The 19,358-nt window shown below is 44.2% G+C and overlaps 1 protein-coding gene across 4 annotated transcripts in view; it reads left to right on the top strand.

The window, feature by feature from the left end:
• Positions 1–19,358, top strand: part of CUX1 (cut like homeobox 1) — a 349,252-nt gene that overhangs the window by 205,877 nt on the left and 124,017 nt on the right. For all 4 annotated transcript variants that reach the window (XM_081054322.1, XM_081054323.1, XM_081054321.1 and 1 more), the window contains exons 5-8: positions 3,183–3,320; positions 7,259–7,382; positions 11,168–11,244; positions 12,548–12,614. In XM_081054322.1, coding sequence (XP_080910448.1) covers positions 3,183–3,320; positions 7,259–7,382; positions 11,168–11,244; positions 12,548–12,614 — 406 coding nt within the window. The remainder of the gene's footprint in view (positions 1–3,182; positions 3,321–7,258; positions 7,383–11,167; positions 11,245–12,547; positions 12,615–19,358) is intronic.

Below are 19,358 nucleotides of genomic sequence, written 5' to 3'. Positions count from 1 at the left end.
GAGGAGACAGGGTAATTTAGTTGGCTGCTGGTTCAGGAAGCAGACATCTTCATTAGAACTTTGCATACCTGTTTGCCTGGCCAGCTTCTCTCCTCCCCTTGTCCCTTGGGTGAGATGCCAGCACCAGACATATTGCAGAGCCGCCTCCCCCGACCTCTGACTGTGACAGCTGGGATTAATGAGATAGTGTTACATGTACTTAAGAGGAGGTACAGAATGAGTACAGGTGACTGTTGTTGTTTGTTACAATTATGTTCTTTGAGTCCTGTGTTGTGTAATGAGCTATATAACGCTTCAAAGAGTATTTTCGGAATTAATATTAGATGATTGTAAAACACATTGCAAGTTTGTCACATTGGGTGGATGGAACTGGCAGTAAAGCATGTTGAATTGGAGGAGGCAGGGAAAATGGGTTGAGGGTTTTGTGTGTTCCTGTTCCATGTATGGGTGTATTCTCTTGCCTCCCCCAGACATTTCCCTAATTGAGCTGCTGAGATCGGAGGCTTGTGATGTTCAGAATAAGGCCTAACAATACTTGTGTGGGGTTTAAATGGCATTGGAAATCATGAATGAGACAAAAAGTTATGATTTCCCCGAGATTAACATGCAGGTTGGGGTTTGGCATGCCGAAATTCGTTGTTTTGGTCTCCAGCCCAAACATGCTAGAGTCATTATATTGTCATGTGGTAATTAGCTGTTCCTTTAATGCAAGTAATAAAAATTAAGCCTAAGAGGTACTTTAGCAATGCTTTTTACATAATCCAAAGCAATATTCAAATGCTGTAGGCGTTTAGTCATTCAACTGTATTGTAGTAAAGTTTGAAGTTTAATGCACAGAGATGTTTGAACATTCAGTTCATTCTTTATTCTGTGACCAGTTTTGCTACTTAGGCATTAACCTTAATAGTGTTAAATTAAATATACATGCCATAATGAATAATTATGAGATTGCCAGAATTTTCATTTATAATATAATGCTTTGAAAATTTGTCTAAAGGTCTAGTTACCATTCACTTGATAATGTGCATGTTATTTTTGTATGTCACTGAATTCCTTGCTGAATCAAACAAGGGAAGCTGTTTTTTATTTGAAGCAGACACAGTGGGTCTTGGCCTTTTAAAAGGAATGGACTGGAAAAGTTGTCAACAGAAATTTTAGGGATGGAAGGAAGTACACTAGCTGAGCTCTTTAAAAATATAATTTGTACTGGCAACTGTGCTGGAAACCCTACATGAGTGAACACTAATAGAATCTTATACAAGTGCAGTGGTTCTCCTTTTCCTCAATCCTTTCCTGACCTCTATATCAAGTTCAAATTGTAGTTCTGTATGAAGTACCCACTGTGGGCATACTGTTTATTTCCTTCGGGCCATTTGCCCAGCATGAGGTCACGGGGGTGGGGAGAGGTACCTTGGAAAGATACTGAAATTAAAAAGAAAATAACTATACCTGGAATGTTCTGAGGAATTTAGTCTTTAGTGTTATTACTACTCCTACTTACAAAGAACCATCTCCCCAAAATAGCTTTTGAAATCTAATTTAAAATAAATATTTTAATGCTGATTAAAATAATAACAGAAAGCCACAAATGAGAAAGTGATGCAGTCACAAACGGTGTATACACACAGAAGAAATGCCCAGCAGCCTGGGCTTTCACGTGATGGACAGTGTGCTGATAAACCCCACGCACAGGTCGGCCGTTGTGCTGGACGTGTCCCAGCGCATGCCTTTTGTAAACGCTGCAGCAACGCTGGCATCTCAAAGAGTTCCTGGCTCCTGGTGGACGCGCCAACTGAGCATGGTGGATCTAACCCTCGTTTCCAGGAACCAAGGGTGGTCTGAAAAATTAATGACTCTGGTATTCGAAAATTAAGTGAGCTCTTGACTATATACCCTTGTTGATCTACTGTACGTGGTGTTTAGCATTCCTCAACCGGAGACTAAATCCTTGTAGCCATCTCACAAGTGATGCTGGCGTCCATACCAGAAATATCTTCAATAATCTTTTATAAACCCAGCGGACTTGGGTGTTCTACTCTGACGGAGCCTGGGAGTTCTGGAGGAAGTGCTCCCCTGGAGCCCAGCAGGTGGATTATAGGCAGCAGAAGAAAAAATAAAGACTAAGTTGACGCCAGAAATATTTAATGTCTCTCCATTTTTGTGAGACAAAAATGTACATTAACGTAAAGGCCAAAAGTCAGAACCACAAATTGCGTGTCTGCTATCTGTAACTTTAGATTAAAATCCAGTTTTTTTGAAGTATATATGATGGCAGGTAGTATATTGAAATGGCCCTAAGACCTCACCTAACTGGCCCAGATGCTATCTCCTGCTGTTTGTACTATAATCAGAGTATGGTGGCCTCCTGGCCCAGTGGCCTAGGACAAGTCACAGCAGGTTGGCTCTCCAGCTGTGCCTCTGGGGAAGAGCAGACCCCCTGGGGCAGAAGCCTAGCAGTCTCCGGCCCTCAGCCCTCAGCGTACCAGCTGCTAAGCCTTCCTCAGTAAAGGATTATGGTGGAAAGGGGGCAGGTCCTACGTAGGGCGGCCTCTTATAAAGGCTGTGTTTATTTCCTTCACTCCATCAGGGGACCTTCCTCGTTGGAAGAACAGTCACTTAGAGTTAACAGATTTGGGTTCGAGTTCTCTCTGCCCACTCACTAGCCAGGAAACCATGGGCAAGCCACCCCGCTTCCCTGAGCTTTAATTTCCCCTTCTGAGAAAGGAACATGTCTGTGACAGTGAGACGCTCTCAGTTTCAGGTCTTATTTCCCTTCATAAGCATTATTGTACACTTGAGGCTCATGGCCCCTCCCCATGCACGGGGCACCCTGCCGGGGCACCCCAGATACGTGGGTCATTTCTCGGGCCCCTCCCCTTGCCGCCGCATGCATCTGTCTTCCTGTCAGCTCAAAGATGCAGTGTCACACTGCCACAGCAGTGGGCACATTCCAGTGAGCCATGGCCATTCCGAGCCTTTTCACGCGTTGGGGCCCTGGGTGGGTCTTGCGAATGCATCCTTGGGAGGCAGCAAGGCCACAGGTGCCCCAACTTCTGGCAAGTGGTAGCTGCCCTGGGGCTGCCTGCTGGCGCCCAGCTTCCTGGGCACCTGGGGAGACCTGTGGTCATGACGGTGGCTCATCTGTGTGCAGAGTGGGGTGATGTGAATTTCATGTCGTGCAGATCCCGTACCAGCCCTGGACCTCGGGCAGCAGCTCCAGCTCAAAGTGCAGCGCCTGCACGACATCGAAACGGAGAACCAGAAACTTAGGGAAACTCTTGAAGAATACAACAAGGAATTTGCTGAAGTGAAAAATCAAGGTCGGTGGAAGACGCATCCTTTGCTTCGCCTTTTTCTTTCCTTTCCTTTTTTTTTTTTTTAATTGCCTTCCCAATACTGTTGGGACTAGCTCTAATTGTAATATACGTCATAAAGTCAGGGTGGAGTAAGAATCTGAATCGTTAAAGAGAGATAATAATAATGCTTAGCTATTGAGAAGTAAAACTTTTCCTCTGCACAGCAACTGCATATGGTTTTATTGCCCTCCAACGGGACCGATCAGGATTCTTTTAAAATTCTTCCTGTGTCATCATGTGATAGGATCTGTCTTTTAAAAGACTGATGCGTTGCCTGTGGGCGACACCTGTCAGAGAGCCAGCTTATGATCAAAGGGTCACATACAGTAAGTCATTTAATAATTGCTGCCGATACATTAAGGCTTTAGACGCATCTGCAAGTCTGCCTGCTTAAGCACGACTGTTTCCTTGTCAGCGTCACCTATTCATTACGAATTTAATGAAAGAAAACCACCCCTTGGTGTGGTTGCCCAGCAGTCAACAAGACAGAGAGGGCAAAGGTTGCCTGGCTTTCCCTGTCAGGGAACGACAAAGAAATCGCTCCTGCACCTAAAATGCAGATGTGTTCAGAATCCGGGAACCTGGTGGCTTCCTTGCCTTAAAGAAAAATTGCAGCCCTATCTGACAGCAGCTGCAGGTTTTTCAGGCAACTCCAATTAGAAATGCGGACTGTTTGTTTTTGTTTGGAGTTTGGGTGAGGAAGGAGCTAGAAAGGAGAGGCCAGCCAGTTGGGTGACTCCTCCGAGTGGCCTTCTCTTTAATATACTCCGAGGCCTGGATAAAGAATTAACTGGTGAAGACTTTGAAAAGCGTCCTTGAGCTTTGAGACCATTGAAGACAGATTTGCGAGGAAGGATTGTCCACGGAAAGGATCGGGAAGTGACTGTGATGAGAAGCTGGAAGGTACAGGCCCGCACAGTACAGGCAGCAGTCCTGAGGGCCCCTTTCCTCGGGGAACCAGAAAGGGGGCACAGCTGAGACCCCCACCTCCATCTGGTGCCACAGGGAGCGGTGAGTCATTGGGACAGCCTTGTCCTGCTGGAAAGTGAGGTGTTGGACTTACTAGGCTGGGATCGGGGGGAGAGAAGGAGCTGCCTTCTCAGCAGGAGTTGCTTGTTGTCAGAAGCACCCCAGTGCTCAGGCAAAGGTAACCTGTAAGCACACATCGGCGTCATTGCAGCACTACCGAAAAAGAACGGGCTTGTTTTCCCCTCCCAGGGACCTCTGGCAGATCCACTCTTGGTGTTGTCTTTGTTTTGCTTTTGTTTTGCTGGAGGATGGTGCAGGTGCTGGTCTCCTTTTCCTCGCTTTGCCTCGTTGGTGCTTCTGTGGCCAGTTACCCAACAAGTAGCCGTTAACTGAGTGTGAGAGGGTCTGCTCCCCAAAGGCCTTACGTGAGAAGCGTTTATAAATGAAATAGTACATTATATCATCCAAGACTGAAGAACAAAGGCTCCAGGGGCAGGCAGACCTGGATGGAGTCCCTTCGTTGTCACTACTTAGCTGTGTGACCTTGAGCAAGTGACCGCACTTTGTTATAAGCCACATTTTATTGGCGGGTGGGGGGAGCTCTCATAGTAACTGCGTACGGCTGTTGTCGGGTTATGAGATGCAGGTGAGGCATCTGGTGCTGTTCCTGAAACTCAGGACAGATCAGCTGCTCTTACTGAGCTCTGTTGTGTTTTCCAGAAATTTCTCCCCCTTTTCTTTATTTATTGATATCTTGGCAGATTTTCCCACCCTTCAAAAAAATGTTGATTTCCTCTCCTTTCTTTCCAATGTAAAATTGATTTCAATGTGGAGGCGTTGGGGTACACAACACTTCTTTCAGACATCACAGCCATATTGTAAATTGATAAAAAGTTAGAGCAGGAAACAAATGTCTTTATTATGTGCTATAATTCCCCCCGCTTTAAAGATGAGTAAATTGGGGCCCCAAGCACAGCTAGTTAGAGCAGAGAACTTCAGAGCCCTTTCTGCTATGCCAGTCTTCCTCCTCACCTGCTCTCTTGTAGGGGATCCTGCTGGGCACACCCAGGAGAAGGTCCAGAGGCAGAGGCTCCAGGACAAGCCAGCCCCTCGCCTCTGCTCAGCCGATCAGAGAGCAGCCCCCCTGGGGTGGGGGGCGTGGCAAGGAGACCTCATCAGACAGAGTGGGACCTCCCAGCTAGTCCCCCAAACTCGCCTGAAAGGAGCATAATGTGTCCTACTGAGAAAACCCATTGGAATGAGCAGTGGGGACCAGCCAGGTGTTAGAGGCAGAAATGCTATAGGTTTACACCGTCGCAGAGCCCATTGACTTAAAAGAAAATGCAAGCGTTTTCAGAGGTGAGCTGTCTTGGTGTCCCTTTTGGAAGCGTTCCGCTATGCCCAGCTTTGGCCCTGTCAGTGTGGCTTGGCGGTGATGTGTATCACCAACCTTTATGCTCCCACAGCGTTTCTCTCAGGCCCAAAACAACCAGTGCAAAAGGCACAAAGCCCCCCATTCTTCTTTCAGATGCCTTGCCAGGGTCATTAGTTTTAATTCCCTCTCTCTCCTTCGAAGGAGAACCTTCTGGATTCCACTTAATAAAAAGGGCCAGTTTCTCCTCTTTACCAAAGAGCCTTTAGCTTTCATCCACTAAGCCACGTGCTACTAAATGCCCGTTTGAGGTGCTGTTGCCTTGCCCAGAGCGTCTGTGCAGCTCAGAGAGTAAAGGTGGACGTGAGTTACAACCTGAAGGAACAAGGACACCAGTCCACGATCTTATTTGAGCAAAGACCTGGCAGGTGGCGTTGTCACATGAGCTGGAGCCCCATTGTCACAAGCCCTGTGTGGGCCGCACCCTGGTCAGCCGAGTCTCAGCCCCTGCATTCATGCCTCAGCCATTTCCTGAGCACCCACGTGTGCCAGGTGCTGGACCATGCACAGCAGGTATAGTCCTCCAAGAGCTCCACTCTCCTTGGAGCTGGGACCACAGTGCCCGCTCTGCCAGTGACCATCCAGCACGCAAGGTGGTGTGGGGCTACCTGTGGGAGGGTGCGTGAGGAGTGGTCTTGCCCTGGAGCCACCCACAAGTCTGAGTTAGGATCCTGCCCCATTCATTACATCTGCTCTGGTGTTCCCACTTGGAGCAAGTAAAGTGATGGCTGTAAACGTGCCATCGCTGGTGGTGTGGCCTGGGCTTTCCAGGGATGGCCTGCCCCCCAAGGGGCCATGTGTCCTGAGCCTGGGCACTGCTCCTTCATCTCACAGCCACGCTGTCCGCACCCTTGGCCCTCACCCTCCCTCAGGTGCAGTCCCCCCCCCCCAGGCAGTGTGTTTCTGCTCTGCACATGCAGTCTTAGTCCACCAGACTCTGGCCTGGGCAGAGGGTGCTCTCAGCACCCAAGCTGCAGGGTGGGTTCCTTCCAGCCAGGGAGCTGCACGCTGGATCCACTTAGCACTCCCACGTTTCATCAGTGACACAGCTGTGCCCACCCAGGGAGGCCCATACATGACTTGGGCTAAGACGGAGTCTTCCAGAATGTACACACAATTATGAACTGTTTTCTTTGTAAGAAGTACTTAAACCCACATTAAAACTTTATTAATTTCCCTCAGTAGAAGACTAATTTAAGACTCATCAATAAGATAATGTTATATTTTACTATTGATCTCCCCCTTTTTTTTTAAGTTGTATTAGAGAAGCCATAGCTCTTCTTCCCAGCAAAATCCATTGATCCGCCTCAACCTAAACGTTTAAAGTTCAATTTAACATTTAGGGAGTAAAAGGTCTCCGAAGGGACTCGTAACCATTGATTTTGTGTCAGAGTTGAAGAGCTAAAGTTTAAAACACACCGATCCCACTCGGTTACGAAAGCCTGTATATATAGCTACACAGAACTAGCGTCTCTTACTGGAGTTTTTTTTCTTTCTGCAGAGGTTACGATAAAAGCACTTAAAGAGAAAATCCGAGAATATGAACAGACTCTGAAGAACCAAGCTGAGACTATAGCTCTCGAAAAGGAACAAAAGTTACAAAATGATTTTGCAGAAAAGGAGAGGTGAGCATGTTTTGGGGTTTATATATACTGACACAGTGTTTTACCCCTAAATGTCACATGACCAGACAGTGTTAAAATGTATCTGTGAAATATGCCCAGGTTGTAAGCCAAAATCCTAGGGGCTCTAGGCAAAATTTTGTTTGAAAAATGAAAGTGTCCCTTATCTATTATGTGTGAGATTACCACAAGTGAAATGTGTCGGTCTTTCCCCACTGGTGGACGGCGTCAGTCAGTGGACTAGAGCGTGTGTGTCCGGGCTACACAGGGCATGAAACGCGTGTGGTGGGTGCATGGCAATTATCTCACAGCGTGTCGTGGGTGCATGGCAATTATCTCACAGCGTGTCATGTATCAAGGAGCTGACATCAGTAAAATATGTTAATGAACCATCCAACTGCTGTGACTTTTAGATCTCGGGTGGCCCACCTCACCCAAAGCTTCTCCACAAATAATGAGTTGTTTTTTCACTAGCATGAAGATTTAATGAAAGTTGTATTTCTTGTAAAAACTGTAAGGGCTGTCGAACTTACCAATTCAAATGGCGTATGTCAGGGTTTTAGAAGTGTGGTGAAATTCAGATTTTATATTTTAGCCCTGTTGTGAAGAAATGTGTTGTATGTATTAACCAGAGGCACCAAAGGCGTGGTTTGTAGCGAGAGGCCAGGCGTGATGTTGTTTCCGGTTGACGCCGAGTGCAGCTGTTTGCGCTTCTCTATGAGGCGGGCTCCGTGAAGACCTTGGGTCTCACTGAGGCCTATCCGCGGGACTAGCCGCTGGCTTCATTAAGGGAAGAATGCCCACTCCACTCACCCAGTGCCTACGCTGCATCTGCCGGGCCCACTCGGAACGTCTCACTGAGTCCAGGACAGACCTGCAGAGAGGCCATCGCATTTTACAGATGCGTCAGATTAGGGATCTGCCTGTGCTCTCCCACCTGGTCAGCCTGCGGTGGACAGGGGCCTGAGCCACTACTGCACCTGTGACCTCCGTGCTCAGATGTGGCTTAGCTCCCCAAAGTCCTCAGGAGCACAGGGCCGCCACACCAGCTGCTGGGAGAGCGGGATTGGGCATAGTCCCCAGGAAAGAAGAAGCCACACAGAGCGTCAGGGGCCCAGAATGAGCAGACTCTTGGCCTTACAGATACGGGACTGTCCCAAATATTCCTCCTAAGAAAGCACTTTGTGAGCAGAGAGAGTGATCACCATGTTATTGATAATGGTCAGCAGGGGACATAAGCAATTGAAATGCTCTGCCAGTGAGAAACGGGTCAGTAAAAGATGGGCCGTCCCTAACTGGAACACTATGCAGCCATTAAAATAATAGTTATGTGGAATTCGCAGGAACAGCAGAAATGTATCCAGCATAATATAAAGTGGAAAATGCATGATACAAAATTATGAACAGTGTGATTACATCTACATAGCGCAAACTCATGCATTGCAAAAGCGGAAGGAAACCCATATGGGAATTTAATCCAAAGTTGACTTTTCAAATTAGGTAAAAGGATTTATATTAAAAGATGTGAATAGGTGAAGAGATTAAGAAGTACAAATTATAGTTACAAAATAGTCACAGGGATGTAAAGTATAGTACAGGGAATATAATCAACAATATTGTAATAACTATATATAGTGCCAGGTGGTCCTAGACTAACCACTATGCTGTACACCTGAAACTAATATAAAATTATATTGAATTTCAACTGTAATTGATAATAAATAAATAAAATACTATGATGTAAAATTTATTTAAACCTGTAAGAACCAAAAAATAAATAAATAAATTGATTTTATAGATTCCCATAACAAAGAAAAAGATATGAATGACTGATCACCAGGAGTGGAGGACAAAGCTAGACCTTTACCTCCTTCTTTAAATGAAAAAAATTGAAATGGATCTTGGATCTAAATATTAACGATTAAATCATGTACATAGTGGAAGAAAACTTGGGCAAATATTTTTTTTTAAATAATTTTGGAGTGGGGAATATCTGTAAGCATAAAAGGAAAGTTATCTAAATATAACTACGTAAAATTTAAAATAGATTTTTAAAAACAAATACCAATAAACAACATTTTTAAAGCATCAGAGACTGGAAAGAAGTATCAGCAGCACGTAAGAAAAGGGGCTAATTTTTTAATATAAAAAGAGCTCTTACAAAGTAATAAAAAAATCACCGATACAAAAAAATGGGCAAAGGCAATAAGCAGTAAAAGTAAGTTTAACTTTATCCAGTATTGATATCGGAAAACAGATTCTCATGTGTTATTAGAGGGAGTTTAAATTTGTGAGGTTTTTTTGTTGGGAAGTTTCTCAACATCTATCAAAACAAACAAAATTGCACATACCTTTTGCCCATTGTTATCCAACAAATTCATTCTCAGAATTATGCAACAAACCTACATAGTGATCATTGCAGAATTCTTTGTAGAAAGAAAGGATAAACAAGCTAAATGTTTATAGCCTTGGTTAAGTCAATTATTTAATAAGAATGAAGGAGAATTGTATATGCTGGAGTAGAACATTTCCAAAGTATGGAGATGAATGGAAAAGCAAGCTTCAGAATACCATGTCTGCTACCATCCCTTTTGTCCTAAAGGAAAGGGGAGAGCAGTGTATATATTACACTATAGTATATTACATATGAGTGTGTATTACACTACAGTATATTACATGTATTTACATTACACTATAGTAGTATTATATATGAGTGTATTAAATTATAGCATATTACATGAATTATACTATATAGTAAATTACATGAATGTATATTACACTGTGGTATATTACCTGAGTTTCTATCATACTACTGTATATTACCTATAAGAGTATATTACACTATAGTATATTGCATATTACTTTATATTTCTGTACATGTAGAAATATTTTAGAAGACTACGAAGGAACTCTATCTGAAGAAGAAATGGAGCCAAGGAAGGGAAAGGACATTTTACCTTCCATGCTCTTATAATATTTGTGTTCTGTGTGTTTTTTTAAGTCAGAGCATATGTTAACGGTCGTTTTGTAATTGGAATATATGAAAGTGTGATCGGTCCTTTTCCATAGGTGATTGAAATTCGGGTGATTTTTTTTAAAACTATTATTCCTACTTTTCTGTATTCCTAGGTTTATTATTATGAGAGCATGTGTTATGTTCATATGATATAAAAATAATAAACTTATTTTTAGAGAATTTTCTACAGGTTAGGAGGCGGGAATGCTATTTATTGACCAGGGAATTCATTTGGATGTCATGGGAAATAAAAATATGTGGAGTGTAGTTTAAAACATTCAAAATGTCCCCCATTAGGTATGACAGTTGCATTCGCATTCCATTATAACAGAAATGGAACAGCTGTCACGTCTATTTAGCACATCCTTTATTCCAACAAATTCCTTCAGTGTGTCAGCAAGATGTAAATGTATCATTCTTCGTGGGCTAACTTCAGAAAACAATGAGTGCATGATGATGATTTTTCTTTTTTTTTTATATCTGGCATTTCAAGAACAAGTTACATTTAGGATAACCTTCTATCTATATCAGTTACCACCCGTCAAGTCCCAGAGGTGGCGCACTTCATGTTATGTACCACGTGGGTACAAAGTTGGGGTGTGCAGGATCAGTGAGCGGGCTCCACTGTGCTCGTGGGTTACAAGTGGTACCTGATCGCGTGCCTGTCGCCAGCTGTGTGTTCCAGGGAAGATAGCTGATTGTCGTAGCTCCAAAATGCAAGCTGTTTGCATTGGTAAACAAGATGACCAATTTGGCTTTATTCTCTTTTCAGAAAGCTGCAAGAGACACAGATTTCTACCACCTCAAAGCTGGAGGAAGCAGAACATAAAGTTCAGACTCTTCAAACAGGTGTGACATTCTTCATCCTAGTCAAGTTGATGCAGGGAAGACTGAAATGGGGGGAGTTTGGTCGCTCTCCAGGTCCCCCCAGGTCCTCTCTGATACCTGTTGTCCTGCCCGTGCTGAGCCTGGAGGAGGGGAGCCCCAGCTTCTCTACCTTGACTCCTGTTAGTCACCCATGTTGAGTTATTAGTGTTGAAGTGGGAGGATCTGAATTACATCTCTATCCCTTCCATGATACATCCTTTCTTCCTGCTCTTTTTCCAACCAACGTATCTAAATCACTAACTGTCAAGAATTGACATTTGGAACAATATTAGGGAAAAAACGCTTATTTCTACCCTAAGTGAACTTAAGGAGAACAGTAAGAACAGACCTTTAAAATTTAAAAGATACCAAAAAAGGCTATGCTAAATTTTTAATCATTGTTTCCTTTTTCTTTGTGTTCTGAAAGGGAAACAGCACTATATATTTAATTTAAATGTGGGGGGAAAGTATTAGAAGACATAGTCCAAGTTAAAACATAAAAGACAGAGTAGGAGAAAATAATCCCAACAAATTTAACAGACAAATGAATACTCAAAATATATAAAGGCTTCCTACAAATCAGTAAAAACAGATCAACAGTCCAGTAGAACAAGGAGCTAAGGAAGTGAACGGGCAGTGTTTAACAGTCAAGGAGATGTTCATTAAATCAGTGAAAGACTGTTTTGTCTATCAGACTGTCAGAAAAAATTTTAATTCATAATATTCGGTATTGATGAGAGTATAGGAAAATAGTCACACTCGTAGTATTAATGGGAATGTAATTTGCTCTTTGGGAGGCCAGCTGGGTGGTATCGATCGGAAGTTGGGATGTCTAGCTCCTCACCCTAGCCCCTCCACTTCTAGGTACCCCAAAGTGCCTGGCATGTGGCAGGCTCCTCTATACCAGAGCTGATTGTTACTGATACTCCTGCGTCTTGACCTGGAGCGATTTTGTGCCATTCTGCTTAGGGGAAAGACACGTCTCAGAGAATATTTGTATCATCCTATTTATGGGGGATGAAAAAAATATGCATATATGTGCAGTTATATATGTTAACATTTTTTAAATAACAAAATATATTTAAAAGAAGGGAATCTACACACTATTAAGAGTGATTATGCGATGCAATGAGGTAGAAGTGAAAGGGATTTTCTGTTCCATTCTAAGAACTTTTGTCATCTTTGACTCTTGAAATGGGAATATATTGCTTGTATACTGTTCCTTATTAAATTTAATTTAAACAGTAGTATCTTATATCATGGTGTTATGCCTTCTGCCTTTCAGCCCTGGAAAAAACTCGAACAGAATTATTTGACCTGAAAACCAAATATGATGAAGAAATTACTGCCAAGTAAGTCTCTGCCTGGCCTTCTCCGTCTGCATGTGTTTGATCAGGTCTCACCTGATGTTGCTAATCCATAAAAGATTTTCCCTGCTTTGCTCTCGCAGAGCGGTACGGGCTTTAGAAGGCGCTTGGCCTCTGAGCCACTGTAAGAAATATAGTGTCATTCCCATTTCCTTGTGTTGTCAGTTTAATACCCGAGGATTGTTCTGTGAAACTTTCACTTAATTTTTGTGAAGCCTGGTCAACACTGTGTCTTTTACTAAGAAGGTTTGGAAGAGTCAACTTATAGAAGATGTGATACGCGTTCATGGGGCATTTTGTGGAACTCTGTCTGTACAAATCGCATCACCTTCTATGTACCAGTGCCCAAGTCTGTCGTTCCCACACAGGTATATTTACCCACGTCACACCTTACAGCACTGGACGTCCCTGTGCAGACACGTAAATATAGCAGCATTCATATTTGGGCAGGTGTATCACACAAGGCTCTTGTGAGTAGGAAATCAGTGATCACTTCTTGCCAGCCCACCCTCCATGCAGAACCCAGAAAAGGAGAAATAATGTTGACAAATCAAGAAAGGTAAAGCCACAGGGATTGTTCCTAGCCATGGCCTCCTCTACTGAAGTCCAGACAGGTAAGGCCAGGCTAGAGTTTGAACCACATTTTGCTGTCTGGGAGCCTCTTCCCATCTCCCGCAGAAACCCACATGCCCCCAGCTGTGTTTCAGGCTGCCTCAGTGGGCCTTAGTGAGTGTGGGGTGGTGAGGTGCCTCTAAATAGCGCCACCCTCCTCCCAGGTTCCTATTCTATGTGAGGTGCTGCTATCAGCATCCCTCTGTCTCACCACGCTCACCCTTGGCCTTTGGGGTGCTACTGGGCCAGCTGCACTGAGGGCACGTGGGGGAGGGCCTGACCTTTGTTCTGGGTTGTTTAATAGCTTGAGACTTTGAGAGCCCAGCTGCCCAGGCCAGATAGTCAGACCGATTTGGATCATGAGCACAGAACTTCTGCACAAAGACTAAAATACCCTGATCAATCTCAGCAGCTCTCGCTGGCCTGCTGGCGCGTCTAATACCTGTGGAAATTGCCAGGTCATTTTACCCTCTTCTTTCTGTGTGTTGAAATATGACTTTCTGTGGTACAGAATGAACTGATTTAAGGTGTGGTAAATGTTAAAATTTCACTGTGAAAACCGGTGGCTCTGGCATTAACTCCTGCAATCCAGGGCATCACTGTCAACGGGCTGGCAGATATGTGTCTCCCCCTGCCCCCCAGACTGCCAGCCCGAGAGTTCCTGCCCCACTCCAGAGTATAACCTGGCCAGAAAGCACACCAGCCGCTGTCACCTTGATGCTCCTCAGTGTCTGTCTGGGTCTGCATTTCCTTTTCTGCCAGCCTGTCATCTTGGTTTTCTATTATTTCTGCCTAGACTGTATTCTACTAGGTAACCTCCTTTTCTCAGTAAATTAGATTTTTTAAGTTATAATATTTTACTCTGACACATAGCTCTGTCTTTAGTTTGTAGCATTTCTTTTCTAAAATAGTTTGATCTATAGACGATATGCTAATTCCTTGGTTTATTCGTTCTTATCCACATCCTTTTACTGTTGACAAAATTCATAGTGACTTTGGTACGGCAATATTGGATTATTTCACCAGCTTCCATTAATTTATTTTATATTTATTAATCGACACCTCTTTCTAAAAGGCATAGGTACATCTTATGTATCTATGACCAAAGTTTGCTTTGTTATGCACTTAAGAAAAAAACTTTTGTGCAACCAGCTTCTAAGCCAATGTTTATCTTTTTTCTTTTTTTTAGTCATTAAAATTTATTGTTGACAACAGTCAACAACACTACATAGGTTTCAAGTGTACAATTCTGTATCACATCATCTACATATATATCTCATTGTGTGCACCACCCACAGTAAATTCTCCTTCCATCACCGTATATTTAAACTTCTTTACCCTCTTCTAGCATCTCCCCACCCCCTTTTTCCCTCTGGTAACCACTAAATTGTTGTGTGTGTCTATGAGTTTTTGTTTCTTTATTTGCTTGTCTTGTTTCTTTGTGGCCTTCAGTTTTCTTTCCCACATATGAGTGAAATCATATGGTTCTCAACTTTTCCTGTCTGATTTATTTCACTTAGCATAATAATCTCAAGATCCATCCATGTTGTCACAAATGGCAGTATTTCATCTTTTCTTAATGCTGAGTACCGTATTTTGCCATGTATAATGCACTCCCGTATATAATGCGCACCCACATTTTTGGCCCAAACTTTCACAGCAGAAATCTTTCATTTTAATTTTCCAAAAATTTTTGTAAAAATAGCAGCTAGATCACAAGCTCCCGCCTAAAGTGTAGGAAGAGATGTGGCGCGCTGCTTACTCTGTGGACAACAACACGTCGCTCCTCATTTTCATTTCATTGATCGTTGGCTGAAATTACTTTCGTTGCAAGTTCCTCGTAAGTGCAACAAAACCGATTATCGTATTCCACAGTATTATTTTGCATATGGATGTCGTTATTGCTTTCTAGAGGTACACTTTTAATTCATAAGCATAAATAAAAGAATTAAAAACATAATCTAGATACAGAATCAGTACTACCCATGTATAATGCGCACCCTTATTTTTCTCCACACAAATTTGGGCAAAAAAGTGCACATTATACACAGCAAAATACGATAGTATTCCATTGTGCGCGAGTGTATATCTCACATCTCCTTTATCCATTCATCTATCGAAGGACACTTTGGTTGTTTCCATGTCTTGGCCACCGTAAACAAAGCTGCAATGAACATTGGAGCACACGTGTCTTTATGGATAAATGTTTTCAGATTTTTTGGGTAGATACCCAGAAGAGGGACTGCTGGGTCATATGGTAATTCTATTCTTAATTTTCTGAGGAACCTCCACACTGCCTTCCATAGCGGCTGCACCAGTCTGCATTCCCACCAACAGTGTGTGAGGGTTCCTTTTTCTCCACAGCCTCTCCAACGCTCGTTACTATCTGTCTTGTTGATGATAGCCATTCTGACTGGGGTGAGGTGATATCTCACTGTGGTTTTGATTTCCGTTTCCCTAATAGCAGTGAAGGTGAGCATGTTTTCATATATCTGTTGGCCATTTGTACATCTTATTGGGAGAAGTTCCTGTACATGTCCTCTGCCCACTTTTTAATCGGATTGTTTGTCTTTTTGTTGCCGCCAGTGTTTTTCAAGCTGTGGGTCACACTTGTAAAATCAGTTTAGTGAGTGGCAACAAGCTAGTTGGGTAATAAAATAGAATATAAAACAAAATAATAGAATCGAACAGAAAAGTCATGGCTCGTGGTACATAGTAAAGTTAGGTTTTGTTTTGCGATGCTTTTGTTTTAATTATGTATATAAATATAAAAACGTAAACATCTAGTTACTGGGTCACCAAGTAAGATACAGTTCTTCGTGTGGATCTCAGTGAAAACCCACTTTGAAAGCCACTGCTCTGGCAGTGTTGTGAAGTTCTGCTTCCAGACATGGTGTCCCCTGCCGTGCTGTCGCCGTGCCCCTGGGCGGGTGCTGTCAGCCGTGGACGGGGACGGACGTGGACACACACCTTCTTGGAGGAAACAAATTGCCCGATGACATACCGTGTCCTACTGCAACTGCTGAGACTTGACAGCAAACAAGTGCCACTTGTCACACGGCGACTAAATACTGTCCCTGGTCTAGATTGATCATGTTTGATTTTCTTTTTGGACTTCTGCAAAGCCACATGGAAAATTTATGTCTGTCTGGTTGGTTTGCTTTAGGGGTTGAGGAGACAACAGCAGAGAACAGCCGTCTAGTAAAGACGTAAATTGTCCTCCACTCGCAGGTTTTCGTCTTTCTTAGGTAGGGAACAGGATGGTGGCAGGAAGTCACTGGGAGACAGAACAGGAAGGGACGTCTTAGCCCTTGTCCCCACCCTCTTCTGGCTTTGCTATGGGCCAGGCTGACACTGCGGGATGATTCACTTCTCTCACCCAGAACCAGAAAATTGAATCAAAAAGTATAGGGGTTGATTGCTGTGTTGTAAAAATGCTTTGCCTCAGGACTGGCTGTTGTCACAACTGCTGACGGAGGCATGGGCGTTCCTGGGGTGTGTCCGCTACTGTGATAATAGCAGGAAATTCTCTTGTCTTCTCCAGTTGTGAGTGGGGAGGCAGGGTGTGGTGTGCACGTGTGCGTGTGGAGAGGACAAGCCTGACGGTACATGATGGGCATGACTCAGATAACAGGTCCACTCATTAATCCAGCAGACGCTCTTGGGAGGTCTCCTTTGTGCATAGACCTGTGCTGGGCTCTGGAAATCCTGGGAGAAAAGGCTCGGGGAGAGAAAAGCCATTGCAATCCAGTGTGATCACTGCTGGGACATTAGTTAGCACGGGTACCTGTGCCAGTCAGGGTCTCTGTAGAAGACAGATGGCACACTCCAATGAGGGCAACCAGAGACAGTTTAACATTGGGACTGTTTGCCCCCCGTGGCGTGGCCTGGGAAGAGGGAAGCCATTAAGGGAATCTGGCATCCCTGGTGAGCACTGGGCAGGCTCTAGCATACCCGGGTTTGAGAGGAGCTGTGGCCTTAGACAGGGTGGAGAGATCCAGGGCCGCACCAGAAACCCCTGACCTTACCTCCCCTCCCCTGCTGGACTCCTCTTGGTAAACTCAGAAGCCAGAGGGCAGCCCCCAGGGAGACAGGTGGGCAGGAGAGGCTGGAGATGGGAATGGCAGGTCTCCAGCTCAGGATCCTACCCAGCTGGAGCAAAAGGAAAGAATTATCAAGGAAGCCTTCCAGAAGGAGCTGACGTGTGATTTGAGGATGGAAGATGAGTTAAGGTGAGGACTTCCTGGAGCCCAAAGGACTGCAGTTTGTGGAAACACAAGGCTGGCAAGGCTGCTCTTCTGCAAGACCAGCCAGAAGTCCTAAATGGCTTCTCCGTAGCGGCAAAGTGGGCACCGTGGGTGCCGGGGGCTGGACTTAGGTTCAGACAGGGATCAGGCAGTTCCCAAATCAGAAATGGACAGATGCTAACAAAAGGCAGCCTAAGGCCAAACGCTTACTGTAAATGGTTACAGAGAAGTAATCCACAAAAAATGTAGAGAATGGACTGAGATAATAATTGCTACTTTCTTTTATCTTTAGAGGCGATTGCTTCAGTCTTGGGATCCAATATGAAGCTTCCCCCTCTGCATTCCTCTCCCCTTTTATTTTCTGGGAAAGGTTTGTCACTCTGCCATCTGCTTCAGCCCTAACCTACATATATTTTATTAGATTACGCATCTTTTCGTTAATACATATGAATATAAGCCCACCAGGGGCAAATCTTTTCACAAATGATCTTAAAACATTTCAAAACAGTTTACTTTCTGTCTTCAAAAGGAGGGATTCTTAAATATTTGTTGACAGAAAATGCAGGAAGGAGGTTGGGAGGCATAGGGGAACGTGGGCTTTGGAGAAGACTGACCTGAGTGTGAATCACGGGAGTCCAGTACTCTCTCTCCCTGTGTGATCTGGGAAAAGCTCACTGACCTCTGTCTCACTTTTCTCACCTGTACAATGGGCATAATAGGCAAAGCATGGGTGGTTGTGAAGAGTACAGCCAGGGTATGTGTTACACCTAGCACAGTGACAGCACCATAATAATGGAAGCTATTCCAGGCAACCCCACAATAGGGCTTGGGGTGCTTTTCTGAAATTAGCAGGCCTTGGAGAAGACTGACTTTATTGGCATCATCTCCCCATGAGGTTTAAGGAGTACATGTTGCCTCTGCCTCTCTGCTGCTGGGAGATGTCACTGGGGTGACCATCCCTCATCCCCATTTTGGAAAGAAGGCTGCAGGTCGAAGGCACGAGGCTCTTCCAAGCCTCCGATGTATTGTGTACAGCCGTCGCCCTGCGTCAGCTGGGACAGCACAAGCTGACTGGGCCGGGCCGGCAGCAGTAAAGTTTTCCGTGTGTAGGCTTGAAGCAAAATGTAATTAGCCTTTCTGTGCACAACAAGGACCCATTGATGAATACAGCTGGTCTTTGTTTGGTCCTGTCATTGAGAGTGGGAGGTAAAAGTGTTCTTCTTCATGTTTATTAATGCAAGATTCCTTAGACAAATGGCAAGCACAGTTTAATATTTGCTGGAACATAGCAGGGTTTGCCAAAACAGTTGTTGTGTAAGAGGATTGCAGGGTTTCAGATTATAACTGATTCTGGGTTAAATAAATGAATTATTTCTCTGCCTTTTTCTTTTTTTTTTTAGTTAAAAAATACCTCCTCTCTGATGGTCACCCTGTGTATAGATCTTACCCCTTCTCTTAGCAAATGGAGACTTAGCGGCCTAATTGATGTTAATTTGGAGATGCTAGCAAAGCAGAATGGTGTGGATCTGAATACCTAAATGGTTCCCCGCGATGGCCTTGGAGTGGACACGCTGCTGTTGGCACCCAGCAGCGGCCCACCGAGCGGCCCGGCTGCTCACCCTGGCCCTGGTCTGTGCGCCCATCTCTCGCAGCTGTTCAGTAGTTCTTGGATTTGGGTTGAGCTGCACACTGCGGGAGGAATGCAGCTCTCCCGGCAGGATACTAGTTGTCTGGGTGCAAGTGTAGGAATCCCCATTTCTGCACAAGTCTGCTGCCATCTCTTCGCTCTGTTCCTTAGAATCCTGGGTGCTAACTTCAGTTAACACATACAGTCAGCTTATTACATTCCTCTTAACTTGTGGACTGAGGC

The sequence above is a fragment of the Rhinolophus hipposideros genome (assembly GCF_964194185.1).
Source record: "Rhinolophus hipposideros genome assembly, chromosome: 7".
Lineage (NCBI taxonomy): Eukaryota > Metazoa > Chordata > Mammalia > Chiroptera > Rhinolophidae > Rhinolophus > Rhinolophus hipposideros.
The sequence above is the reverse complement of the archived record's forward strand: the minus strand, read 5'-3'. Positions and strand labels throughout refer to the sequence as shown.